Source organism: Lepisosteus oculatus, chromosome 16 (assembly GCF_040954835.1).
Source record: "Lepisosteus oculatus isolate fLepOcu1 chromosome 16, fLepOcu1.hap2, whole genome shotgun sequence".
NCBI lineage: Eukaryota > Metazoa > Chordata > Actinopteri > Semionotiformes > Lepisosteidae > Lepisosteus > Lepisosteus oculatus.
Window position 1 is genome coordinate 2119321 of NC_090711.1, and position 27162 is coordinate 2146482.

General features: G+C 45.6%; 1 protein-coding gene across 4 annotated transcripts in view; it reads left to right on the forward strand.

Annotated features, from left to right (window-relative positions):
• The window catches only part of slc12a5a (solute carrier family 12 member 5a), a 184797-nt gene that overhangs the window by 49884 nt on the left and 107751 nt on the right, over positions 1–27162 (forward strand). For 3 of the 4 annotated variants that reach the window (XM_069179538.1, XM_069179539.1, XM_069179541.1), the window contains exon 2: positions 1312–1344. In XM_069179538.1, coding sequence (XP_069035639.1) covers positions 1312–1344 — 33 coding nt within the window. Of the gene's footprint in view, positions 1–1311; positions 1345–22071; positions 22608–27162 lie in introns of those variants that run through there. The other variant, XM_069179542.1, reaches the window with a different exon arrangement.

Consider the following 27162-nt stretch of genomic DNA (forward strand, 5'->3'; position numbering starts at 1 on the left):
ATACAGATCCTTGTGATATTCCACTAATGACATCACCTGTATTCACAGAGCATTCACCTGTGTGTTACTAGTAAACCTTCATGTTCATTCCGCTTTTCTCCATCTCTGTTTTGTCCTTTTAAATGCTGTAAAATGTTTTCTGAGGTGCAAATGTTGCTTGTAGTGTTCAGAACAGCGTTGTGCACAGGGGACTCCATTTCTTGCAAATCCTTGCCATCACAATGTATCTCTTCAGAGCTTGCACCTGCTCTTCCCTGGGAAGATGCCCGCTCCCCTGCATCCCTGGGATGGCTGAGGGAAAGATGACAAATGGCCTACAGCAGAAAATAAGGAGGTGCTTATCTGAGCACAAGTCACCCACAGAAAAGAAAGATACAAAAAGAAGATACATTTACAGATGAAGTTACAGACCACATGGTTCTTGAACTAGAGAACTATAACGTTTAGCTGTTTACTGAATATTTATTTAGAATGTAGATAAATAAAATCAGTACTTATTAATGGTACTTAATGAACACCTCCAAAGTGCTTGGGAAAGCAACTAGAAACTCCTGATCTCCCCCCACTCTGTGGTTTTAGGTTTCCCAGCTTCATGTGGCAACAGGTGTCGATTACTTATTTTATTTTAAATGAGGAAAAAGACAATAAATGAAAAAAATCACCAACCCCTGTTTGTTGGCCGTGCTTCCCCAACACGATCATAAAATAACTCTCCTTTTCTGAAATAACCCAGCAGAAAACTGGCATGTCTGTTCTGATTTTCCTTCTGAAAAGTCTGCCTGTCAGAGGTTTTATTACAGAGGCTCTGAAGTTGTGGGGTGATTGAGCGCCTACTGCACTGTGTTTGGCCTGAGGCCCCTCTGTCATGACAGAGATTTCTGATTAAAATATCGCACTAAATGTGCAGTACATGAACCAGAAATGAGAGTCCTATGAGGAATGACTATACAGGGCTTATTTTTTAGTAGCTTTATTTTTTTTACCCCTGCATGTAATAACCCGGACTTTGTGTACATTAAATGTCATCTGCCAGATGTCTGACCTGTCTTTAATTGCAGATATTTGTGAATAAAAATTGCAGTGCCGAATCTCCATCAGAGCATGTCCATCTTATCTGTAGTTCCTTAAAAGGTTTACTCAGAGGGAATGTCATTGGTATCAAAATCTGGAGACTCATGAGGTCAATGGGACAGCTCTCTGAAGAGACATCTGTGCCGTGGATCCAAACTCGGGCAGTGAAATACGGGGCTTTTTATGTGCTGAGGTTGTTCTTGGCTTCTGACTGTCCGACCTCTTCTCTTGTCTCCACAGATACTGTCCAGCAGGTGCGCACCTTCTCCCCAGGTAAGCCAGAAGTATTTCCCCTTTACTTCTCAGCACTTGGGGCTTGGTTCCAATGCTCTCAGGATGCCATTATTGTATGTTTTCTTTCTCTGTTTCCCTTGCTATCCCCTTCTGGGCGCTAATTAGGAAATAATAGCCTCGGAATGACAGGAATGGGGAAATGGCATGCCTCCTAGGACCCCCCAGATCAGTGAAAGTGTGATGCGTTTATAAGCTTGTGCTCCATTGAGTCACACGGCCAGCAGCTTTGTGCCCAGTTCAGGGACAGAAAGACAGGTGAAACAAATGCTCTATTTCAGGTTAGTGGAACATAACTTCGGTTGGAGTGAAAGTCTTTGCTGGTAAAGATCGTTTTTGTTTTTATATTTTTAATATGTTATGAAAATGAATACATTTACTGAAGGAAGTTTAGGTATTTTAATGCAGCCTTTCAAAAAAAAAAGACATATCTGTGGAGACAGGACTGGAACATTTTCCCAATACCAGTTGACATAGTTCTGTGTGAAATGTGGGTCCAGCTTTTTTTGGTTTTAACTGTACCTTACACAGGTGTTTTTATAGCTACCGTACAAAGTATTGCCTGTAAATTCTCCTGGCTGTCTGAATTGACACACTAGCCTGGTCTGCTGTTGCCTGCTCTTACCCAGGGGCACATGCACCTAGAGTCAGCCCTTTTGTGAGGGCACTCAAGTCCACAACTTGTCCCCCAGCACAAGCAGGCAGAGGAAAACCGTTTGGCCGGCTGCCGAGCCCTCAAGTTCACCGTGTTTCTTGCCCCGTTCTGCGCTGCGGTGTTTGGAAAGCGTCACTCGGCGAGCCCAGGCGAGGGTGAGGAATGAGGCCGTGTCGTGTGACTCAGGGAGGCGACACTCTGCCCTTGAGGCTTGGCATCCTCGCTGTGTGTGGTAGCTCTCGGTGCTGGCGTGCTAAGGCTCAGCCCTTCGTGGTCGCGGCCCGGCGGCGCGCAGGCAAGCCCGGTGTCTGCCGGCAGAAGTGCAGGAACAAGCCCGAGAGCAGCCGCTCTGTCTCTGGGAAGAGCGGTTTCATGGTTCCCGGAGGCGGAGGGGCAGCACAGCGGGCAGATAAATCAAGGGTGCCGGAGCCGCTGGCCAATGAAGTGTGAAAGAGCCCTGATGAGCGCATATGGCCGAATCGGAGCGGGAGAATTTACTGCCATCACGCTCCGTGCTCCGGCAAGCCTGGCCGGAGCGGGCTGCCCAAATTGAATCCAGTGCGGCACACTCTGCCGCGGAGCGTGACCGGGCTAGGGGCAGCGGGAGGAGGCACGGCCGGCCGCGCCGAGAATGACAACGACAGAGCAGCTCGCTGCCGCAGTGGTCGGCACTGCTGCAGGCGCCCTGGCTGTGGTCCCTGGGGCGCTGCCTCCGCGTGGAGTCCGAACTCCCTAGGCTCTTGTGGGATTGCTACCGGTGCCTCAGTGTCCTCCTGCAGTCCAAAGCCCCGCGATCGACAGGCGTCCCCTCCAGGGTGTATCCCGCCTTGCTCCTGCTGCCTGCCAGGATAGGCCCCGTCTCTCCTCCACGGGATAGATCAGTTCAGAAAACGGGTGGATGGTAATAGAAGCCAAAACCTGTCCGTGATGCTGTGGTTTGAAGTATTTTATGTGTTAAGCAGTTAAGTACTACTTCTTGCGACTGTTCCAGGAGGAGCAGCTTAATGGAGACTTGCTGCTGCTGGTAAGGACTGAGGTGGGGTTGTGTGACACAGAGAAATTCCTGCTCTTGAGAGTTTTGCACTGACCATGATGCAGTTCCCAGTGAGCAGTGATGTTGACTGCTCATCACAGGGAGACCAGGAGATTCCCCCACCTCGGGTCTCCTGATCCCAGGCTCTTCGACTCCGTATGGCCTCTTTCCCAGCCCGGCATCTCTCACCTGAGGACTGTCTTCCCACAGGTGCAAAGAGGCTCCGCTTTTAATTCCGCTCCCATTCTGGGCCCCTCTCTAGTGCTGCGGTCGCTCTGATTGATCTGAGAGCAGATATTTACAAAGCGGAGCTCTCTGGGCGTCCATAAAACTCGCAGTGTTGCTGAGCTGAGCAGTTGCAGTTTATGATGAGCACACTTTAGGATGTGCCAAGTATCCGGGCCAGCTAGCATTAACTTCTCTGAGCGTCTTTTGCACTTTGTTAAGAACTCTCTAAGTCCTTTCTGTCATTGCTGACATTTGCAGAAGACTGTGGTTCCTACCTGTACTGCCTACCTAGGGCAGGCGAGTGTCTCACCTCACTGCTGAGGTGAGGTGGGATCTTAGCCGTTGACCTTTAGGGGATGTGCTTGAGATTCCCTTGCTTTCCTCCTTCCTCTGAGAACTCAAGGGTATTGGACCCTCATCCAGAGGCAGAGAAGCCACGTTTGAACTCCATATCTGGTGATCACATGGGTGGTGGTTAGAAAGGGGTGCAAGGTTGCGTAAACTGAGCGATGGAAATCTCATAATCCGTGACAGCTGTTTATTTGTATTAAATCAGCATATCAGCTATATCGGTGGTAAGATCTGGAGTGGTTGTACCCTCTGGGCTGTGTACATCATCCTTTTTTTGAACAATGCAGTGGCAGTAAGAACAACTAAGAGCTTATCTTGACTCCTAGCTACTTTATATTCCCTTAATATCCCACTCGTAGGACAGTAATCTCATTAGGTGACGCTGAACACTTGGCCGGGCTGCATGGCGATCTCATTAGGATAGAGTGCCTCCAAACGATCTGCCGGCACAGCGCTGATTACCAGTTGTGGTGCTCAGACCGAGGGAGCCCAGGCACCCCCAGGGCAAGCGGTGTCCTGTTGATGAAGGCTCGATTGCGCCGGAAACCGGAGCTTTTCCGAAAAACAAGGGGAATTGTTATCCGCGGGTTCCTTTAGTGAAGGCGGCAAAATGACTGACAAATTGCTCAAAGCATGCAAGCGCTGCGCTAAGAGCCTGCGGACCAGCTTGTTTATGGGGCCTCAGATATTCCGCCCTTTTTATAACACTCCTTATTGACAGATTTCCGTGGATAAGCAAACATGAAGAGTGGCATGCTTTTAAACAACAAAGAAGAGGGTATAATTAAATAACTCCTACACAAGTAAGGATCCAGGGTAGAATTCAGTTAACTGATTCAATGCCTTGGACTCTTCCCTGCTCACTTCTGCTAAACTAGTAATCTTAGTTTAGATAGCTGGCAAAAAGTGCATGCATGCCAGCCGTTATACTTGTCTAAACTCTTAATGCACTCGTGTGGGTGGTCTGCAGCAGACTTCTGTCTGCAGTTCCCAGTTGTGGTTAATGTAGAGGGCTCTTCTCTTTTGAAAGTTGCGGCAGCAGGGTGCCTTTCAAGGCTACGTCTTGCTGGCTTGCTGATGATGAGGAGGTTTGACGCCGGGTCTGCGCCGGGACCCGTGCGGGGAGGTTGGGGGTGCGTGCGAGACACGTGCATTGCGAGCGTTTGCCTACATGCCTCAACGCCCCCGGGTCCGCGCGTCATGAAAGGTGCCGCGGCTCTCGAGTCTGAGAATGCAGAATGCCAACCTGGCCCGTTGCGACACACTCTCGTCGGTCATTAGGAAAATACCGTGGTAAACTTTTCTTGGTACACGTCGTACTGTAAATGCTAGGGGCTGTCACGCCAACAGAGCTGGTTGATTGTAGGAAGTCGGGTCACGCAGGAGGGGGAAGAGAGCAGTCACCCAGCCTCAGTCTTAGTACCTGGTACGGTCCGGGGGAAATACCTGATGCATGGTTAATGTTGTAAAGTACCTTTACCCCCAGAGGACTGGTTTTCTGTCTCAGCTTTTCAGGTGTAGTTATTTCTTTTTCAAGAGACCACATTTATTGCTCAAAACGGTATGAAGAGTCTCAGGTGGGTGGTGGGCTTTGCTATAGCTGTTGTCATCTTGAGTAAGAGTGTAGATATGATTCCATCAGGCAAAGACGCTTTTCTCTGTCACTATCTGGTTGCACAATTCCTAGAATCGGGAGGATGTGAAGGAAAGTCCTTCTGCAACTGCTCCTCAACTTCCCCATTTTCTGCTGGGCACCCACTGTCCTCCTGTAGTTGCTCCGCAAGGGGCACTGTTTACACTAGACAGCCAGATCCCTGCTGCGTTCTGTGCCCCATGACTTCAGCTCGAAAGGCACTGATCCCTTCTGTATCATTTCCAGAGACAGGAGCACATTGAAGATCAGAAAAATCCTTTTAATTCAGGTCTGAGCTCATCCCTGCATGCCAGCACTCCATTGCCCAGCCTGAAGAGCAGGGGTGATTAAAAGATTTGCCTTCCTCGTGGAACATGAGAGCAGTGTCCTTGTCTGTTCTTCCTCTCCGCTGTTCTGTTGCTTGTGTGCTACACAAGCTCTCTTCTCGTTCTTACTTTATCGCTTTTCACAAATGCTTCCTCTAAAAAAAAATCTCTTGATTATTGAACTGCAACTGTCCAGTAATACCCACTAATGCAAAATAATGCCCAGTTGTTCTGAAACTGCATCCAATAGCTCCATTTACGGCTTTCATTTATTACCAGAGCTGATCTCAAATCCTATAGTCTTATTTTTCCTGAACTTACCTGAACTTTTACTTATATACACATAGAGCTTTAACAATGATGGAGAATAAGTGTACATGATAGTATGCATAATGTTAACATAGTACCCTGCTCCAGTTTATTGCATGGCTGTAAGTAAGATGTATCCAAAGTGAAGATGAAGTGTGATATGGGAATAAGTCAGAGACCACTCAAACACATCCTACTTTATACAGTCCTTGATTGCAGGTTTTACTCAGCTCAGACTTCACATTTAACTCCCTGATTGCTCATAAATGGGTGTAATTTGTAAGGATTCCTTGATTTTCATGACATGTTGCCAGGATAATGTTTTTTTTCCCGGGATCATGCTGTTTAAAAAACGTTCTCAATCACAGCCCATTGTCCCTTCATTTTTAATTGACAGTGTATCCTTTGCGTTGGTAAACTTTTGCTGCATCTCTATGTCTGCTCCAGTGTTTTCTGCTTCAGGACTGCTTTTCATGTCCGTGTTTGCATTTTGGAGACCAATGAAAAATCTCTCACATGCAAGCAAGCAGGCTGTGTTTACTCCTGCTAGAGAGCATTGTGCACAGAGCCGGGCAGGCTGCTTCAGCTGGGATTCTCGCATAGCTTTCAAACAGGGAACATACAGGGTAACATTGGTGCAATATAGTGAAGTGTACGGAAACGTGCCAAAATCCTTCCTCATCTAAGCCAGTTCCTCTTTGTTCAATGTTAAGGTCAAGAAAAGCCTGTAGTGGTCAGAGGAAGGGGTCAGCTGGAGAGGCAGCAATGTGGGGCACAACCGTGAAGAAAACCACACACCCATGAGCATGAGTATACAGCAGCCTCCTGAGTCCTGGGTTCCACAACACATTTTTCTGATTGTGGAGGAAAGAGAGAAATCCTGTCCAGTGCCGTTTGGCCTTAATCTGCGGATTAGGGTATTATACTGTATTTTGCAGCAGTTGCACTGCGGGCGTCAGGCTGCTGTGCTCTGTCGTTGGTTTAGGAAGTACATGTCCCAGGGCAGGTCATAGGGCCACAGCAAATCACAGAAAACCCAGAATACCACAGTAAGAAATGGTGGGGGGCGGATCACCATGAAGACCATGTAACCAGAAGCTTTCAAAACAACCATCAGAGTAGCGTTTGCCCCTCCCCTTTCTAATCAAGTGGGTTGTTTCTATCAGCCTGCATTTCTCATTTTCTGTGTTTTTTTTCAGTCCGGACTAGGCCTTTTTCACAAATAAATCTGCTGAACAAAAAGAGGCTAGAGCTGTTGATATTTTGCCTTCTAAAACACCAATAACCAAAGATAATAGTGGTTGTTTTAGTTTAGTGCAAAAAATCATCTACCAATCATATCCATTGACAATTACTAGACTTTTACAATAACTGGCAGACAGAGCACAGCAGGCTCCACCAGACATAAAAGAATCCTTAATAAAAAGAAATCGTAATGATCTAAATTAATCCTATTCACTCTGGCCAGTCTTCTCAAGTGGCTGGAATCTCAGCATCAGTACCTGGGCTTGTCTCTTCTGAGTCAGCACTTAATTAAGAGTTGTGGAGCAAATCACACTTTCATCTTTGAATGTGCTCTGGTCGTCTAGGATTTTTTTAAATGGCTGTTTCATTGTAAAACAAAAAAAGGAGTGTTTTAGGTTTGAAATACAAACCTTGTCCATGCAGATGAGTGCTCCACACAGCTGCTGAAACTTTAAGAAAAGGAGGTCGGCTGGTGACAGTTGTGCCAGAAATGAGGTCACAGGCTGTGTTTCTGAATTTGGTTAAATATTTTTTTGTCTTGCTTTCCTCAAAGCCATTTTTATTAGTGAAAATGGCTACAGGTCTTCCAGAAAGCCATGGACACCTCTAGAAGGGATTAGTAAGAACAAAAGCATTGAGTTTACTCAGAGTGAGCACACACAATCTTACCTGTAAATGAACAGAGCTCATCAAAACAAACGTGTTAAAATGTTGCATCGCTTACCCATATCTCTGACCTGAGGAATTAAAGAGAAAATGAGGAAGTGGGCAGGGGCAGATCTTTTCAGAACTGCATTTTAATGATGCCCTGTAATGACTTTCAAAGATTCATATAAAACCAGCCCTTCTGCCAGTTCCATTTTATGGACTCTCAGTTCAAAGTGCACTGGCCACAGTGGGCGAGGCGCCTTGTACAGCGCGTCTGAATCTGACCTTTGACCCTGCTGTCTTCCCCTGTCAACAATCACTGACCCCAGCGAGGTCTGCTAATTAAGCCCTTCTATCAGAGCATTAGTGCACATCACAACCACAGCCACTGCTTATCTGCGGCAATTTTCCACTGTTATTAACATGCCTGTTCTACAAGTGATAAGCCATTTAATGCTCCCTTGAACAAGGTGTGTAATGGGTTGTTAAAAGCATTACAGCACAGCGATGAAAGGCGATCAAGGGGAGAGCTGAGCTATGACTCTGCCACCCAGACCCTGCTGCGCCTGTCCGCTGAGACAGGATCCCCTCAGGCACCCCCTGTAGAGCTGTGATGGCTCTGCCTGGCTACGATACCCAATGCTTTGCACCCAGCTTGAAGAACGCTTTCAGGAAGGATGTCTTTGCCAGAAGTCAGTACCTTGCCGTTTGTAACGTATCCAAATTTTTCCTCTCGTAAATATCAGCCAGGCGCAGCATGTTGCTTATGGCTCAGTTTCCATCCTTCATGAAACAACGGAGGGCGGTATCGATGGGTGGCTCCGGCAGTGACGTTGGGGACGTCCTCAATGCAGACAAAGCGTCTTCGCTGTGAAACGCTACTTGAAAGCTGGTTTACTGACTTTTTGTTTTGTAAAGCTATGAAAAAACAACCCTCAGAGCTACAAAATGAATGTTTTGTGTATGTCGGGTGGGAGTGGGAGTGGGGGGGGGGGACGGGTAGTTACATTTGCGTATTTGACATCGGGGTATAAAACAGTAAGCATAAGTGTTGCTAACTGCTCAAAGCCTTTCCCTTCCTGCCCATGTGTGCGACAGTGTGTGACGCTCTACTGCAGTCCTGCCCTCAGAGTCAGGGTCAGCCTGTGTGGGGCTGCAGGACATGTCTTCTAATGCTTTAAATGCGCACATCTGTCATTTCTCTAAGACGCGCTGTAAGCCCGTTCCATTACTTCAGTGGCCGTTAGTGCTCAGGGCTGGAAAGCTTTCTGAGGAACAATTTCCTCTGATCCTCGGCCCAACCCGGGAGCTGAGATTCAGGGCGGGGGTGAAGGAGGCTGTAACGGGGCCCGTCTTCAACCGCTTTTATCCTCCTCCTTCGCTCTTGAATATGGTTGGGTTTTCTGGCACAGCCCTTAGGGCCCAATGGCTTCCCGGGGCTGACGAGCAGAGACAAAGACGGAAAGAGAAACACTCGGGATTTTTAAGCCCTGAGCACTCCTTTGAGGGATGACGATAGAATCTGAGCCTGTCTCACTCAAGGTGTTCGTGGGGCGTTAATGTCTGCCTCTCCTGTGTCGCCCACAGTTGATTGCTCCCATTCATCTGCACTGCGCTGTGCAATTCATTCAGTTGTCTGCAAGCAGGGACAGTAACCACTCCTGAGGCACGTAACCTAGCTCTACAGCATAGCTGTGTGTTAGCTCTGTCCCCTCTCATCCGTGTCCAGCTTCAAAGCACGGCTCACTCCAAATGTACTGTACAAATGCTGATCCTCTATGGATAGGGGAGAACTATTCTTTTGTCACACTGTACAACTAAAGCAAATATCTTTTCTTACAGGTACAGTATCTTTCTCCCCGTTTTTTGTTTGAGTGGTGAAACAGTAGGTCATGAGATGCTGTGTTGTTCATGTTCAATAATTTTTTTCCTGACTAAATTAAATTTGTGGTTGAAAAAAGGTCATGGCTGAATTTACACAGAATGTTTGCTGTCCTGGATCAGTGACGGCAAAAAAAAAATGTTGCTGTCTTTATGGAAGAATACAAGGCTCTTGTGTTTATTCCCTGCATGTTCGGGCAGACCACATTCATCAGGAGATGCATTCAAGCAAAGAGCAGAGAGAACTGATTCATATTGGTGTTGTTCGTGACAAGGAATTGTTTTGAATCGTAGTCCAGTTAGCCTTCACAATGCAGCCACTGGATCTGTGTGTGTGGTGAAGCAGAGTGCGAGGGGAGTGTAGGGGATGTTTTTTTTCTGCTCAGCCCTTAGAATACACTTCCAGACCGTGCTGTGTTTTTACCCTCAAAGGCACGTGTTTCACCAGCTCCAGCGCCGGGCGTGCTGTCATCACCCTCTCATCGCCCAGCGTGGAGTGAGAACACTTTCGCAGGGGAACAAGGGGAGACGTTGCCAACAGCTCAGTTCCGACTCGGGCCTGGCCTCAGTATTGACACTGGAGCAAGCAATCCCACCATAAGGTGTGGAAATGCGGTGCATTTTCCCCGGGGGGGTGTCTTGCAGTGGGGTTGTCTGCTTATTGTTCCTGGGGTGTTTGGGTCATGGGCGCTGCCAGTCGGCCCGCTGATCTTGGTCGCTTGACCGCCACTATGCCAACTGAGAGAGATTGACCTAGGCAATGGGCAGTGCTCTGGTAAGACAAAAACCTCCTCCGCCAATGCTGCTTCAGGCCTCAGCAGAGCAAACAGTATTTAAAAAAACTGCCACAGTGTACTCCAACAGGAATGCAAATATTGCGTTGTCATTTGTAGCCATTATCAGAGGAGTTTGAATGATTTCTAACACATCGTAAGAGCTCAGGGTATCTGGTGGAAAAGGTAAAGGGTTAGTTAAAAGCATCTGCTAAATATTTATTTCAGAACTTCTCCGTTACAGCACATCCAGCACATCCTGCTAATGTGGGTGCAGTTTTTATTGAACGGATTTTGTAGGATTTTGAAAGGATTGTATTCCGTGCTGCAAAGAGAAGAAAAGAAATGCAACATTTTGGCTGTGGAGCCTTCTTCAGGTGTTTTTATTTCAATCTTTACTAAGCAGGGCGCAACAAAGTACAGATATTTTTCAAAGGGGAAAGATCTTCCATCAACAAAACACAGCATCACAATTTCCATTCAATCCCTCCCTGTCGTTGGCACCTGTTTGATTCTGTGACAAAGTATGGAATTTGTCATCAAGCACGGGTCAACTGCGCTGTCATACCATGACAACTCAGCAGGAAATCAAGAGATGAGGTGCTGTATGTAAACATCAGAGGTGCTGAAGGTGGATATGAATTTGTCAAAAAAGGCTGTAAGCCCACAGTTTGAAGTGAAATTGCAGGAGTCCCTTTGATCTAACGGTAACAGCAAATGGAAATGATAATGAATAGTTTCCTCTATGGGGCTGTTTAATGTTTTTACTTCTGTGATCGCATCTAGCAAAGCTCAATGCTCTAGATACTGCAGGGCGGAACGCACTGTTCAACTCTAGAGGTCTTTATCCTCCGCTTCAGGGAGCTCATTCGCTGAGATTTACTCAGGTGTCATCTTCCACATTGGGCAGAAAAAAAAGATGGACACCGAAATGCGTGTTTCTGGGGGCCATGTGTCTCGAGTGCTGATTTTAATGATGGAGCATTTGCAGTTCTGCATGAGGTGCCGTGTTTAGTAAGAGAGCCCCTGACGCTAGGCGCAGAGTGATAACACTGGGACACCTGGAGCTCCTGAATGATGGATAGCTATAATCAATTGCCAGAGACGTGCTGAAAAGCTAAATTAAAGTTTCAGCATCTTTTTTGAACAAGATGTACTCTTCCTCCCTTTCGGCATGATAGTTGTGCAGGGGCTGTGGAATGTTCTCTCAGGGTTCAAGAGCCAGAAATGGCTTCTGGTTCCTTTGGCCATCTCCTAGTGCATGTAGTGTGGAGCTTTCTTTGTAGTGAGTACTGTAATTAACAGAGGGAAAAAGCCATTTTGAGGACTGGACATTATTATAGAATATGATCTGTTGATAAAGTATTTAATATTTTAAATAAATACATGTCAAGGTCTAAAAGTTATTGGTTGTTGTAAAATACCCTTCGATAGTAATTTAGGTAGTGTTTTTTCTTTGTGGGTGCAGGGTCCATCGTTAATTGCCCAAAAGCTTTGCAGTGACATTATTAATTGCATTAGGAAGTTGCCTTTTCGCAGACCCCAGCTTTCTCTCCATGAGACACACAGACAGGGAGAGAATCTTGGGGTCAGAGCACAGGGTCAGACATTTATACAGCACCTCTGGAGCAGTTGGGGTTCAGGGCTTTGCTCAGGGGCCCAACGGAGTACGATTCCTCTGCCAGCTGCGGGATTTGAACCTGCAACCTTCCAGCCACAGGCACAGATCCTGAGCCACAGTGCCACTGCTCCACCCCATAGTAGTGCGTATGCTATCAAGCCATGAAAGCATATGAAGTCTATATGTCTTATTTGGGTCAACTCAACTTGTCTGGCCTCTAAGCACAAGTACAGGAGGCTTTTTGCTACAGTAAGTGTTGCTAGCACCACGATCTTTCTGTGAGTAACTGTGCAATGTGGTTGACATCCTGAAACTGATAAAGATGTTTTGCTCTTAACTGGAGCATTCGAACCGACCTGAAATGAGACAATTGCCCAAAAGCTTTGCAGTGACATTATTAATGTGTCCAATCTGAGAATCAAATGCAGTACTACAGCCAATAATGCCCCTCAGCATGCATTAGTTTGGAGTTTAGCAATAGATTAGCTTGCCAGTAATGAGTCCTAATGGGAAACCTTTGTTGAAAGATTTCTTTCAGAATGAAAAAGGCATTTGAAGACCCAATCAAGTCAGTATTCCTTAAAAAAAATGTTGGAAGGAATCAAAGTGCCTCTCTACACTTTTTAATGTTCTGAGCTCTGTTCAACGCCTTTTTGTGCCTTTCTTGAATATGGCTGGTGTGCAGTTGTTGGAGTGCCTCACAGAACTATCTTTAAAAGTGTTTAAAAGTGCACGCAATGGAATGTTACTGGAAATGGATTTTGCTTTAACCACAAGATAGGAAACAATTGCTTTCATTCCAAAAATGGGTATAAAAAGCCTGACAGAGGTCCTAAGCAATCTCAGTATCCCATTCCCCTCCCCGTCAGTGGGATTCTGGACAGAAGACTCAACGACTCCTGCCCATCCTCCACCCACTGCTGGTCGAGCAGAGGTCAAGAAGAGTCAGCTTTCTCAGTCTGTCAATAACCATGATTACGTTTCCACACTGCTTTGCAAACATGAAAGTATTTCTCAGAACAGATACAATCCCCGCTCGCTTGCGGCTGCCTTGAGCTCGGTTTCCCCTCGGCAGGAGCTCCACTCGCCACTGCATCCCACAGGACACTTTCACGCCAGCGCTGTCCTCCCAGGTCTCCGACTGCACCGCCCTGGTGTTTCTCTTGGTCCTCCTCTCGTTCGGCTCATCGCTGAAGCCTTTGAGCACGCGTCTATCCGCAAGATAGGCTCTTAGAAACGTCTTCTAGTTCGTCTCCGCTGACGAGTGTGACGGCGCAATTTCCTTGCAGCACGACGGCAGGACTCTGGCAGCTGACACCCCCTCGGCTTCATGTAATTACAGTGACCTCCTTTTAGAACTGAGCACCAGGGAGGAACCTGACCTGTAAAAATAGTAAAAATAGTATTTGTAAAGGTCGGTGGTAGATCCTCGGAGGAGCAGCACAAAGAAAATCCTGTTTTTTTGTGATATTCATCAAAATGTATGTTTGTTGTGTTGGGAACTGCAGCTGATACATGCGCTAGGATGCAGAGTTTTCTTGCAATACCTTATCTGTAACTGCATTTTTAGAAAAACCTGCTCAGAGGATTCCTAGAGAAAATCGCTCACCAGCTCTTTATTGTAGTCTGTGAAGAGTGCTGAAAACAGACCCTGTCTTTGAGCGCTGGAGCTCAGATGCTTATCAGCTGCAGTCAGGTGAAGGCAGGGAACATGATTCTTACTGTATGAGTTTGTCTCTACGATATAAAAATAATATGTATATATAATCTATAAAAACTGACATAGATCTGTAGCGTGTGGGTATTAAAATGAGCTGAAATTGTTGGTTGATCTGTCTTGCTTGCTGTCTAAAAGGTGCCGTAGAGTTAACCAGTATTAAATATAATGCTGTCTACCATTCACATATGCATGAGCCACAGGCACCACAGGCCTGAGTAAATGCATAACCCATAAATTCTGCTTCTCTTGTAAAGCTTTGCTGAGCACTGCCTATTAAATGTAGCCCGTTCTGCATGCATGGTCCTTGAGCACTCTTCCTTTGGTCTTCTGATGAGTGCTGTACTGTGCTCCTTACGTGTTCCTCCTCCTTTTGTGGGAATACCCAGTCTATTCCTGGAAACCCACTGGAGCAAAAGCAGACGTACAAACCTTTGATGCTGTGAGCCACAGAGGCTGGAAGTGTGCTGCCAGCCCACCGTGGACAGAAATACAGCAGCAGTGCGGGTTGAAGCAGAGCAGCGATTCTAACTCTGGCCAGAAAGGCCACAATGAATTATAGATATTTTCCAAATATTAAAAATAACCAAATCACTGTTTTTCAACACAAAAAGGGCCAGGTTTGACTGTTCTTTGAATTGCAAGACTCAAAATCATTGAGGCTTAAAACCCATCTTTGCATTATTTATTATCACATCTTCTCTGGCTTTTTTCAGTTTGAAGTCTCCTGTCGGTAGATTTTTTTTTTGGTGCCTGATGCAAACCTTTGGTGGTCCTCGCTTTAGTGAAGCACTTCTGTTGCGAACGTCCGCAGCACGTTCCGGTTTTGACGTGGTCTCGAGTTGCGCACGTGGCCCCAGGTCGGCATGGTGGTCTTGGTGGTTAGTGCTTCCTCGCAGCTCCAAGGCCCTCTTTTTGAATCTGGCCTGGGGCGGACATATGAGTGGAGTTTGCACACCATGTTCTCGTTTGCATGGCCTTTGGGGGGGGGGGGGGGGGGGGCTTTTGATTTTCTGCCACTGCCCAAAGACATGCATGTTGGGTTTGATTGACTTGAAATCTTAGGATGGTTCTCTCTATCTCATTGCCAGACCGTGAGTGGCCTCTTTGATGTTCTCTGCATCCTGCTCACAAACTAAACAGACAGACAGGACTAAATGTCTCTTATGGCTTTTGCACAAAGCACAAAGCATTTTGCTTCTAAAGGGTTGATGCTGAGTGTCATTATGGTATTCTGTGGTAAATGCTAAGGAGACTGCAGTGAAGTACAGTAGAATCATGGTAAAGCATGCAGAAAGGTGTGTTAAAGACTAAGTGACAAAAGGCCTGATCAATAACTAAGTGCAGGTTTAAGCATGGTGAAACTGTTGTTAAAAGTTCAAGGCATAACGATGATGTCTGCTGTACAAACCTGTAGCATTTGTTTACTAGTGCAGTTTTAGGGGGGTTATCAGTATCCCATCAGCACACATCAGAACTGACTGCTTAACAAAGCCTCTCCTCTCACAGTTTGACTTGACACAGTGCACTGCGAATCTGTAGATTTCCAAATAATGCGACACTGACTAAAGAATCACCAGCTCACAGATAAACAGGTCAGTCTTGGCAGAAGATTAAGAACTGAAGCAGGCAAAAAAAAAGAAGAAATCAATCTGAATATGAGAATATGATTTCAAACGCATTTTCTAGAACAACAAATTAATCAGTGCATGAATAAAATATAAAAGCCAGAACATGTTTCTGAGCAGCACTGTCTTGAAGAGAGACAGCAGGGGCATTAATGAATCACTCTCAGTCTGTAAATTGTCTTTTGCAACGTGTAATAAAAGACTTGATTGTGCCATGGCCTCTGAGTTTGTAGAGAAGATCACTTTATTAGCCATATACGTTTTCTTGCGTTAGGAATTTGTCTTTTCACATACCCCAGCTTTTGCATACTCCAAGAGACGCACGCACACAGAGGGGGAGAGAGAAGCTTGGGGTCAGGGCGCAGGGTCAGCCATTGATATGGCGCCCCTGGAGCAGCTGGGGTTAAGGGCCTTGCTCAGGGGCACAACAGAGCAGGATTCCTCTGCCGGCCGCGGGATTTGAACCGGCAACATTCCAGCCACAGACGTAGATCCTTAGCCACAAGTGTCACCACTCCGCACTTGTGGAATAGCATGTGGAATAGCAGTTTATGATTAGTGTAGCAGATTGACGAGTATCCATACCAAAAAGGTGTTCTCAGAGGATTGCGATTGGGCCTCCGGCATTCACAAGCACCACAGCTAGGGCTGTGGACATGTTCCTCTGACAAGGGGGCCAAGAATGTGTGGGATTCCAACACTGGGGCCCTGGAACTGAAGGGTGTTAAAGTGCTGGAGGTCATGCACCTGTGCCGTAGTTTGCAGGGCTGTTGGTCATCAGGTTATCTGTCGAATGCTGAAAACCAAGTGAAAATGACAAACTGTTTGTTGAAATATTAGAGAATTTAAAAGTTGTCTTATTTAATTGTAACCCTGTTTAATGCGGCAGGACAGTCCTTTGTCTGAATGATGGGGCGCTGTCTCCTTTGTTCTGGCTAGCCAGGCGTGGGAATTTCAAACCCCCGGAGAGCTCCAAGTCTTGAGGTTCACCATATATCCTGTAGAAAAGCTCCCCACCATAAATGCAGAACTGAGGATCCTCTCTTTTTGAGGCCAGAGTGGTGCGATAGAGCTCTGGAGGTTTGTGTGGCCAGAGGGATTCAATATATATTACTGGAAAATTGAATGTAATAAATCAAACGCTTCTGTCTGTGCCTCTATGCACCAAGGATGAGGTCATCGATGGGACTGGAATGAGGTGTTCTGAATTAATATGCAAGGATGGTGCTGTCTTTCACGATGTGACTATGCATACGACCCTAGTTCCCTAGTCCGTTACACAGGACCAACACAGAACCTGTGAAAGAAATCCTCTAAGCTCTGAGCCGTAGTTGGTCACGTGTGGTTCTGCAAGGGTTAAACCCAACTGCCTGTTTATTAAAAAGAGGCCATTTAATTTGGCCCTGTTATGCGAATTAACTCACTTTGCTGCCTCTCTTTGCCCTTATTAAGCTCTATCTGTAGCATTATTCATGATGCTAATGATACAGAAACTTTCATGAAAAGGTGGTAATATTTAACAATGAGTGGCTAATAACATTAAAATCAGGGGGCTGCAGTGGGTCTTAAAATGCATCTCATTTAAGCTAACTGTGTTGGAAATAATTCATACTGTGGGTAATTACCCCAGAAATACTGTCACCTATTGCAAAGGGTTCCCAGAAGTCACTAAGGGTATGGCCTGACCTTTGTTAGAAACATCCACAGGCTGTGTTTACACACTGCGAACTAAAACGCTGGTAGAAGGACAATCAGACTGTTGATCCCTGTCGTAGGGGGACATGGGGACAAGGTTTCCAGCTGAGACTGTCCAGGACAGATCAGAGGAGGGGCAAAGTGAGAGCTGGCACATCCAAGCCAGGGCCTCCACCCTTCCTCTGCCTGCAGCACTTCATTCTCCAAAAGGAAATGATAACATTTCCTTCAAGAACTGACTTGAGTGAACATGCATTTTGTGAGGACCGCTGCAATTTCATTTTTCAAGCCCATTTAGTGTGACTGCGAAGCTGTGTTAGTTTCGTGATGTTCACTTGTGATTGTCACACATCATTCTGGTAGTTAACACCTCGCGGCACAGCCCGGTTTCTCCTGAACGGTGCGCCTTCCTCTTCTGATTGTCATCATTAATCCTCAATATTGTTAATAAACATGCAGGTTTAATTTGTAGCTGGTAATAGCACTAATTGAATATGGAAAGTGGCACCAATATATTTTGCAAAGGACATTACAAGACTCTTTTACTGTGGGAGAAGGACGTGGGAGAATTTTAACAAGAAAGGGAGGCTTATGCTGAAGAAGTGTGTTCATTTTAAATTCAAGAATTGGTATGACAATGCTCTTTGACAAGCATATCACTTCGAGGACTTCAGTACACTGCAGTGCATGCAGGTCCCAAATTAATTATGTCAGGTATTGCTTCCATCATAGTGACCTCGACATCTATGGATATTCTTTCTCATTTCCCTTTGTATTCATCTGAGTTCATGAGATGTTTCTTGATGTTATAGTAGTTTGCAAACAAAGACGGGGCTTAGGATATTCTGTGAGTTACACCACTAATATTGCTTCATTAATTCATTTAGATTTTTTAGCTTTACTGGATTATTTTCTCTTGATTTGTATACTACAAGCAACAAACAGTCTTCTGTAAACCATCTACATAAAACTCCCCGCATGTATGAAATCTAACATTTTCCAACAAAAATCAAATTCAAAGCATATTAGAGCTGTAGGTCTTAACATGCTTAGAAAAAGGGTTCCTTGTTTTTTCCCAAAGTTGTTTATTTTTCCCTGTCCACTATAAACCTAATTGTTTCACCCTGCCAGTATAGTATATATTGACTTTGGATATTATTCTGAACACCTGGCACATAGCCTGAATGATTCCAAACTGACTTAATAATTTAAATACTTCTGTCTCTTATTTTATGGTTGGTCTTCTGTAAGGAATAAACCATTGCAACAGAGATCTGTTTTTGGACACTCTGATCGTGCTCAATATACACAATCTGCTTTTACACACAGTCATAGTACTGACCCTGTATTCATTCATTTCCAAATGGGCTAAATGGGACATTCTAGTTCAGCTTATGCATTGTCTAACTGTAGAGACATCTTGACCACTTTTTACTGCCTCACAGCCAGACAGGTTTCGGTTGAATGCAGTATACTGTAATGCTGTCACCTGTCAGGAAAAACCTGGCTCATTAAATCTGTAATTATACACAACGCTAGTTTGTATCATTTGCTGATGACAGTTGGGATTCTGCAAGAATGTTGGCCCCAGTCATCCAGGGTATCATCTGCAGCCCCTAGGAACTTAATAGGCACCTGTGATCTCTTTAGCTGGAAAGGCACACATCTGTGCTCTCCCATAGGCATTCACAATGGCAGCAAGAAGCAGATGGCCACACGCATGTGCTCGGAGGAGGGTGAGTGTACAGTCCTCACCTCCCCAGTGCCAGCGTGACACTACCACTGGAGTTGGTCTACAGCCTGCAGTTCCAAATGAGTGGGATAAAAAGGAAAAGGAAAATGGAAAATTGAAAAACAAGTCTTGAAGCAAACTGAAAGAAAACATTTGTAAATGGATGCCTGTGTTTTTATGCAACTACTGTTGTGCAGTCTTAGATGCAGTCCAAGATTTTATCTTGACTGAAATGTGAGAATGTTCCCTTTTAAACATTGCCCCCTCTGCCATGAGATGCGGTTGCCTGCTTTTGTTATGTCAGTAATTACACTCGGTTATTACTGCATGTGCTGCTCTGAAGGACCTGTGTGTGTTTCCTAGCCTCAGGCTCTGCCAGCCTCTCTGTTCACTATGGACAGTCCTCCTCCTGCTCGCTTGCTTGCAAAGCCCTGACATAGAGACCAGCGCAGGTCTGCTTCAAGGGGAACAGTGCTCACTCTCCTCAGCTTCCCTCATCCACACCCTTGTGGCATTTGATTTTCTTTAAAAGGATACTTACAGGACACATAATAGGATACTTACAGGTGCATCTGTGATTTTTTGTCATGGTGATTTACAGTGTTGGTTTTTTGCGTGTACTGACTTGTGTACATTGTGCCTAAGAGAATGCATTTTCCTGTATGGACATGTTGCTGAAGACTGCACAGTTGTAGACAGTACTAGATGCTCTATGTTCTCAGTACCATCAATTAAAGGGCTGCTGACAGGATTCATTAGGAGAGGTGGAAACCATTCTGCTATGTCATAAATGGTTTGGAAGGATCAGTAGGAGAAGATGATACAGCAATACAAGAGGCCAGGGGATCTAGGGGTGAAGGCAAAGTACAATTGTTGCCAGGAAGCTCTTGATTCAAGTCCCAGTCCTGCCACAGACTCAGGGCAGTGCCTCGAGCCAAATAGTGCATCTCATTGTGGTCCATCATCTGAATGAAACAGAAAGCTCCTGCTAACCTTGAGGCTGTAGGAACTACTGTTGGTGCCATTGTTTCATGTCACCCAGTCTCCCTCACTCCTTCTGGAAAACACTGCAAAATGACTTCAGTGATTTGTAATTGCGCTATTTACCTTGCTATCCTACCCCACAATGGACCCACAGTGTATTTAAACTTAAATAGTGAGCACCTGTACAGGGGAGCAATTCAAAGGCTCCTGGTCCTGCGGGGTTTGATTGAGACTGGGAGCTATGGAGACAAACGCCTAACGAAACAGTATTTTGTCCCTGCAAGAGGTGTTTTTAATAAACATTGGCCACTATTTTCAGCCACTGGAGTCGCAACCACTTTGCAAAAGTCCCATGGGTCCAACACACTAAGGTGTGTGCACACAAAAGCATGATCACTCGATCTCAGACAATTGCCCTCTCCTGGACTCGGGCCTTTTACCTGCTGGAGCTCACAACCCATTTTCACTGTCCAGTTTCCTGCACTACTTCCTTTGCACCACTTCTAAAGGAGCCTCAGCCTTCATGTCACCTGATACAGCAGCTGTAGTCCTTTGCTCAATTCTGCTATTGACTTGTAATGGGTCTTTCCCAGAGAGCTGAGACAGCTGAGCACATCCTCCCTGTGTCTAGGGAGCTTGTGGTTTGTAGTAGTCTTGGTCTTGGCATTCCGTGCTTTGTGCTCTGCTACTGCTCTGTATCACAGGGGCGCTGTGCAACATAGTGGCTGTGTGCCACTGAACTGTTTTGCTTAGCGTGGTGAGAGATGATCCAGCATGTTTTTAATCAGGAGAGCATGCTGTGCAAAGATCTGGTGACAGCACAGCCTGTAGATAGATACCTCATACAACAGAGTATACCATGCTAATAGCAGAGTAAATCAAAAGCAGTACAGTGGACTTTAATCAAGGTCAAAGCAGAGGAAATCATGAAAATTAGCATAAAAGCAGGGTGTGTCCTGAAGGAAGTCACAGTGGCAAATTATGTGATAAAAAGTGTAAGTAGCTTGTGGGAGAACTTTGTGATGATGACCTGTCGTAAGTGTCTTGATGTGACACAGGATTTGCAACAGGACTTCCAATGGAATTCAGGTACTGCATATCCCCGCAAGAAGCTCATGGCAAACAGCTTTGACTGCATTTTACCCTGAAGCAGCTCTGCTCGTCCAGTGACATGTAGGCCCACAAATAATTTGTTTTTTCGTTGTTTTTGTTTGCTGATTTTTTAATGTTTTATGGTGCTGCTTATCGGTCTCAGAAAACAAAACTGCTGTGCTGCATTTTGTTACTCTCATAATCATTTGATTGACCTTTTGTAGTTTTTGTTCAATTTAATTTTTCCTTAGAAATGTTTTCCTTTGAAATACTATGATGTTTTTTCTTCACTATTTTTACTATAGGAATGTGTTGTATTTGAACTGCTCGCTGTATAAATTGTCCCTTGGGGATGAATAAAGTATTTTGAATTGAATAGAATATTTGTTCTGTTCCTGTTGTGTGCATTTTAACTGGATACACATTTAAAATGTGTATTTTTCCTGGGGCCTTTTCTGAATCCCCACTTACTAAAGAGCACTATTTTATTTTAATCCAATGACTGTTTTCACATATTGACTTCATATCGCGTGAGAGATGCGTTTGTAGACCAGCTGTGCTGTGTGAAATAAATACTGTGTGCAGCTGAACATGAGACTTGCAAAAGGTGTTTTGGATCACTGAGAGGACTGACAATAAAACATCCCATTTAAACAAGAGTACGGAAGGTTGGTTGTTTGCAATTGAATCTGGTTTCTGTTTCTGCATTTTCTTCACCTTTCGCCTGATTCATTTCCACGTGATCAAGTGCTTTGTGAACGCCAGTACCTTCACTTGTCCTCTGCTTGTTCTACTTCTTTCATTTCCAGTACAGGAGTCTCTCATCTGAGCCCTGGCGCTGTGCAATTAAGTGGCAGCTTACAAGTGTCATAAAGAACGTTCTTTCCCCCGAACACATCTCGATGGGCTTTTTCATTTCCAGATAAATGACACACATCTCTCACATGAAAGACAGCGAGACTCACTGAGATTTAAAAACTGGGATAAGAAAGGAGAGCGAAAAAGAACAAAAAAAAATCAGGGGTCTTGCCGTTTCTAGCATCCTCGCGTCTCAGAAAAAACGATACTTAAGCTAGAAGAGGCAACCCACACCCCCTGCATCACATCTCTGAACTCCATCTCAGAGCAGGAGAGAGAGAGAGGCAGAGGGAGAGAGAGAACAGAGATAATACCTCCTGAATGCATGATGAATTTAGTCGTCAGGTTCAGACTGACCGGAGGCCGGTTGTGGATGCTGCGCGAGTGAGCGGGGAAGAGACTGTGCGTTGAGGTGTTCCAGCATCCACTACTCCTGCAGCTCTCCCTTCGCCTTGCCCTCCTCCTCCTACAGAGAGGGAGCGAGAGAGAGAGAGGCACGCAACACAGAGAGAGAGAGGGAGAGAGGGGGGAAGAGAGAGAGAGAGAGACGCGAAGAAGAGAACAAGACGAGAAGAAAAAGAAGGAAGGAAAGGAAGCTCTTTTCTCTCTGCACCACGCCGCCAGAGCCCAGGGACGCAGGGTGCCCAGCTCGTGCCTTTTCGTTTTCCGAGGACGTCGCGCGCTGCCAGAGGAGCTCTCCCCACAGCGAGCTTCCGCGCCGCTTCCTCCCGCGCTCCCAGTAAGGAACTGCCGGTAGCCGTCGGCACGTGCCGGAGCCAGGATGCTCAACAACCTGACGGACTGCGAGGAGGGCGACGGGGGACCCAACAGCCAGGGTGAGTGGCGGAGCCTGCCCCGGGTTCGAGAGCGCGAGAGGGGCAGCCCGCGAGGCAGGCGGGGAGGGTGTGCTTTCTGCTCCCTGCTCCTGCTGCTGCTGCCTGTGGTGGTTCTCAGGTCTCCGCTGTGGCTGTTACTGCAAGGCTGCTGTGACAGGAATAATAATTGGGTTCCTTTTGTATGGGGGAACTTGAGGGCATTAAAGCAGGTATACAGGCGATCGCTGCAGCCTCGTGGGGCTCTGGACAGCAAGAGTCAAGCCACTGTAACTTAGCATCGGGCACATCAAAGGTATCTCTTCAGAGGGCATATTCGCCTGTCGACCTTTTTTTCATTTGTGTCTGTCCAGTTTTCATTGATTGAAGTACAGTACGTAACCATCTGGGCATCTATCTGCTTGTGAATTTTAATTTGCGTAGGAGCAGAGGAAAGGTCTGTGCCTATTACATATTGCAATGCTTGAGCTGCAAAGCATGCAGCGATGTTCGGAGCTGTTTCTGCTCTGGCATAACTGAGCGATCTTCCCTACAGGCACTCACATGCACACTTTGCCTCCACACACATGTGTCCATCCTGGCAGCTCCCCTTTGAAGCAGAATATCCCAGTTTCTGTATTGGCTTGGGTTTCATTCTTTCAGCTGCAAAAATAGGGATGTGAATATCTTTGGTGTGTGTTTTGAGTGCACTCACATGAAGCAGCAGCACTTTGATGCCAAGGGCACATACTCATTGCATGCCCAGATATTAACGGGCAGTTTCTTTTAGCCCACAACAGAAACCCTGCAGAATGACAGGAATAGATGTGTTGCACCAATCAGGAAATTCAGCCATTATTGCCTGTACTGGAATATGTGCCACTGGTGATGTACAGCATTTTTTGTGGCATGTCCGTTTTAGGTTATATGAAAAGTATTTGGGGTTTCTGCTACCATGCTATGTGACTGAGCTTGGCATTGTGGATTTTTCTGTGTCTGCTTTGATCCATCGACATTTCTGCATAGCAGTGTTGAAACCAGTGTGTGCAATCTGTCCCCATGACTACAGAGACAGATATGTGTGTGCTCTACAGGAATGTGCTATCTGCTCTGCTAAATCTGTGAAGATATTAAAAAAAGATCTGACATCATTTGTAGCAACCCATTTCTTCCTGGGAACACTGATTCCCTGTGTACCATAATATTACTATGATCCACATTATTTCCTTGGGTTTTCTTTAAATGTTTTGTCAGATTGCACTTAATCCTCTCACTGCATGCTTCCATTTTGATTTATTTCTTCCTCCTTTTTTATAACCTGAATTCTGTGCTTAATTTTCAGTCGTTCTCTCAACACAATTATTATCCCGCTCAGCATACATTTTTTGGGCTGTGATAGACATTCCTTTACCGTGCTCAAGTCCCCATGTAAAGAGGGTGTAGTGCTGTACATGGGTTGTGACAGGCAGAGTGCTCTGTCCAGGGAACTAAAGCCACCGGATGAGGAACGAGGATTCCTGTATATTGTCTGCCTGGCTGTCTATGAGAAAGCAAAGCCGCAGTGTAGGCTGTTGTCCTTGGTGCTGAAACAGTATAGAAACATTTGCTTGTTACAGACATATATGATACTAAAAGGTGTCATTTATTTAAAGAGATGATTCACCAATTAATGCAGTGCTTCAATGCATATGACATTTCTGGCATTAATGCTAGTTTTGAATATTACTGCAAATTAAGATTTTCTACCACATTATGTGTAGCCTTTTTGCTATATTATTGCATTGTGTTTTTTCAGATTTGTGGGTCAGAATATGTATTTCAAGCAACAGTAAAAAAAAAATAATCCTTGGAATAAGAACACGGGGGTTTTGACGATTGAGGCCGGTATTTCCTTTTTTTACTCCTTGGAAAATCGTAGAAAAAAGGTTGTCAGGCGAGTAGCGCAGGTGGATGTTGGCGTGTTTGCGTCCAGCACAACGGCACAGTACCTGATTCTGAGCTGCCTGTACAGTACGGAGCGCGATCAGAAAGCACTGCAGGGCCCTCAGGTTCCTCAGAGATGCACGATCTCCACTCAGAAGGCTGGAGTGACAGGGAGACCCCAGTGCTGTGTTAGCGTGAGGAAAGCCTCCTATTGGCTGAAAGATAAAAAAAAGAATAAGCTATGTTCTAGTGAGGGGAGGGTATCACTCTGAAACCATGTCGCACCTGATTGTGGGGTAGGATGCTGTCCCATTGACCTGGGATACTTCACAGCCAGTTAGCAAATCAGACCCTTTGAGTTTGCAGCTTCTAGTAGAGATCTGGAATCTCAGTTTTAATTTTCATGGATACATTAAAGAATGATATTAAACGTAACATTTTGACATTTTGATCTTCCTTTCATTCGTATTTTTATTGTTGTTATTAGTATTATCACTTTTACTGTAGTCATTATGGATTCCAGCAGCTGATGATGTTCTCGGGGTGATAAATTCATTCCCTGTTGTGGCATGTGATTTTGACAGGGTCAGCACAGGGTCAGCTAAGTGCCCCTGGAGGGTCATTACCCTGTGCATAAGACAACTCACACACCAGCTCTGACTGCTGTCTGCCTGTCAGTCGGTGCTGATGCTCCGTGCTGAGGGAGAAATGCTGTACGTACACACATGGTCTTCACTTCTATACCAGGAAATATTGCTGTACCGGGAGTACTGGGGGGGAGGTCAGTGGAATAAACTTCCCTCTGACTCAGCTGGCGTAATTCCAGACAACCTTGTTTTTTCTTGATGAACATCTCAGAGACAGTGAGCTAACAGTCACACACATAACAAACATAGGGATTATCCAAATGAAACCGCTGTGACCATTCCACAACCTTAAAAAATTGGAAACATCTAAAAAAAAACTCCCATTGAGAAAGAGTCATTGTGGGTTAATTGACATATTTCCCCATGATTTATAGCAATCTCCACTTCCTTGTACTCTAGACATAGAGATAAATAAAAATCAGGACTTGCATCTACTTTCCGGTCTTGAGACATTTCCCTGTTTTTGTATGATTGAGTCTGCACGTGTCTCAGGGGTGTCAAGCATGATAGTTTCAGTGACAGTGATGGTGAGTCGCCTTGGTTTCATGTGCTGGGTCCTCTTGTGACTGTGGAATACAGGACATGCAGCGCAGTCCTGCGTTTCTTTTAGTGAATAAATTTCCATGTTCTGTTGTGTCCAGTGCTGCTGCAAGACAACTTCCATCTGATCATAGTTATTGTACAAACAGGAGCAGAACGCCAAGGCTGACATCTGCTTGCTTTATCATATGCGGTACTGTACATTTCATTCATTATGAACTTCAAAGCTGAAGAACAAAAAGCTTATTAGCAAGTTGTGAAGACAAGAAGAAATTAAAAGAAGCTAAAAAATCAAAGGTACTCCCTTTCTGCAGGCCTTTGGGTACAGAACTGCTGACTCACGTCAAACTGTGCTGCTGCACCTTAACTCTTAATAAGAGGCCCTTCAATTACACTCACGTTCTTACAGAGCCAAGATAATTGGAAAAACAGATTTGCCAGAATTGCACATACTCTCTTTGCTGTGACGGTTCATGCGGTTTGTGGTGTGTGGGTTTAACACGTGCATCTAAAACCTGGACTGGATCAAGCTGCTGTGCCGCGGGAGTCCTGTCGCTCCCCGATCGCTCCTGTCCTCTGAGGATGCAGGCAGTGCGCCGGGGTGGCGTGTGGTGGCGGTGTGTGGGGCTGCCTGTGCTGCACTGGGGGGGCCCGTGGACAGCTGTTGCAGTGTCCCAGGGTTTAAGTAGAGGGGTCAGCGACTCCTTGTCTTTGCTACAGTCCCCCCCGTCACCCTCCAATCCCTCCAGACCTGTGCCCTACTCTCGCAAAGGCTTAACATGGGCTTAATGATGTTTTAGTTATGACTGACTGCATAATGCCTTAAAAACTCCCTGGGGCATTTTTCAAGAGAATGAAGTGTTTTTTTTTTCTGTTCTCTGTTCTCTGCACCGAGAAATAGCGTCAGCAGAAACGTCTGTGTGAGTGCCAGGGAGCAGGGGCTGAATCGGTTACAGCCCAGAGGTGTGCCCACAGAGGAGGCTCCCTTCCGCCGCACATCCCCGTTCGAAGGCGACGCCTCCTTTTATTCAGCCACATTCTTCCTGTCTGTCGGCACTTATTACCAGGAAGGAAACGAATACGATAATTATAATCATTAACACTTCAGCCACTGCTGCTTCTAGTATTATTATTATTATTAATTTAGCTGATGCCTTTATCCAAGGCAACTCGCAATCAATGAACTGTAAAATATTAGGAGGGCAAAATACATCATGTACAATTGTATGAACAAAAGGAATCAGTTCTTACTGTACAATTATATCACCTGGCGAAAACGGAAAAAACCTGAAATCCCAGGCCCTGAAAGTGCCATCTGCTGTAAATGAAGTAAAATCAATACGAGGCCCAGAGATTACAAGAATCTTAAAGGCTAGGTCTTATAATATTCATACTCTTCAGCAGAATGCTATTCCATCTACACTGGGGTCTGCACTGGGGCGAGGCTGCTCCATACAGGCTGAGTGAGT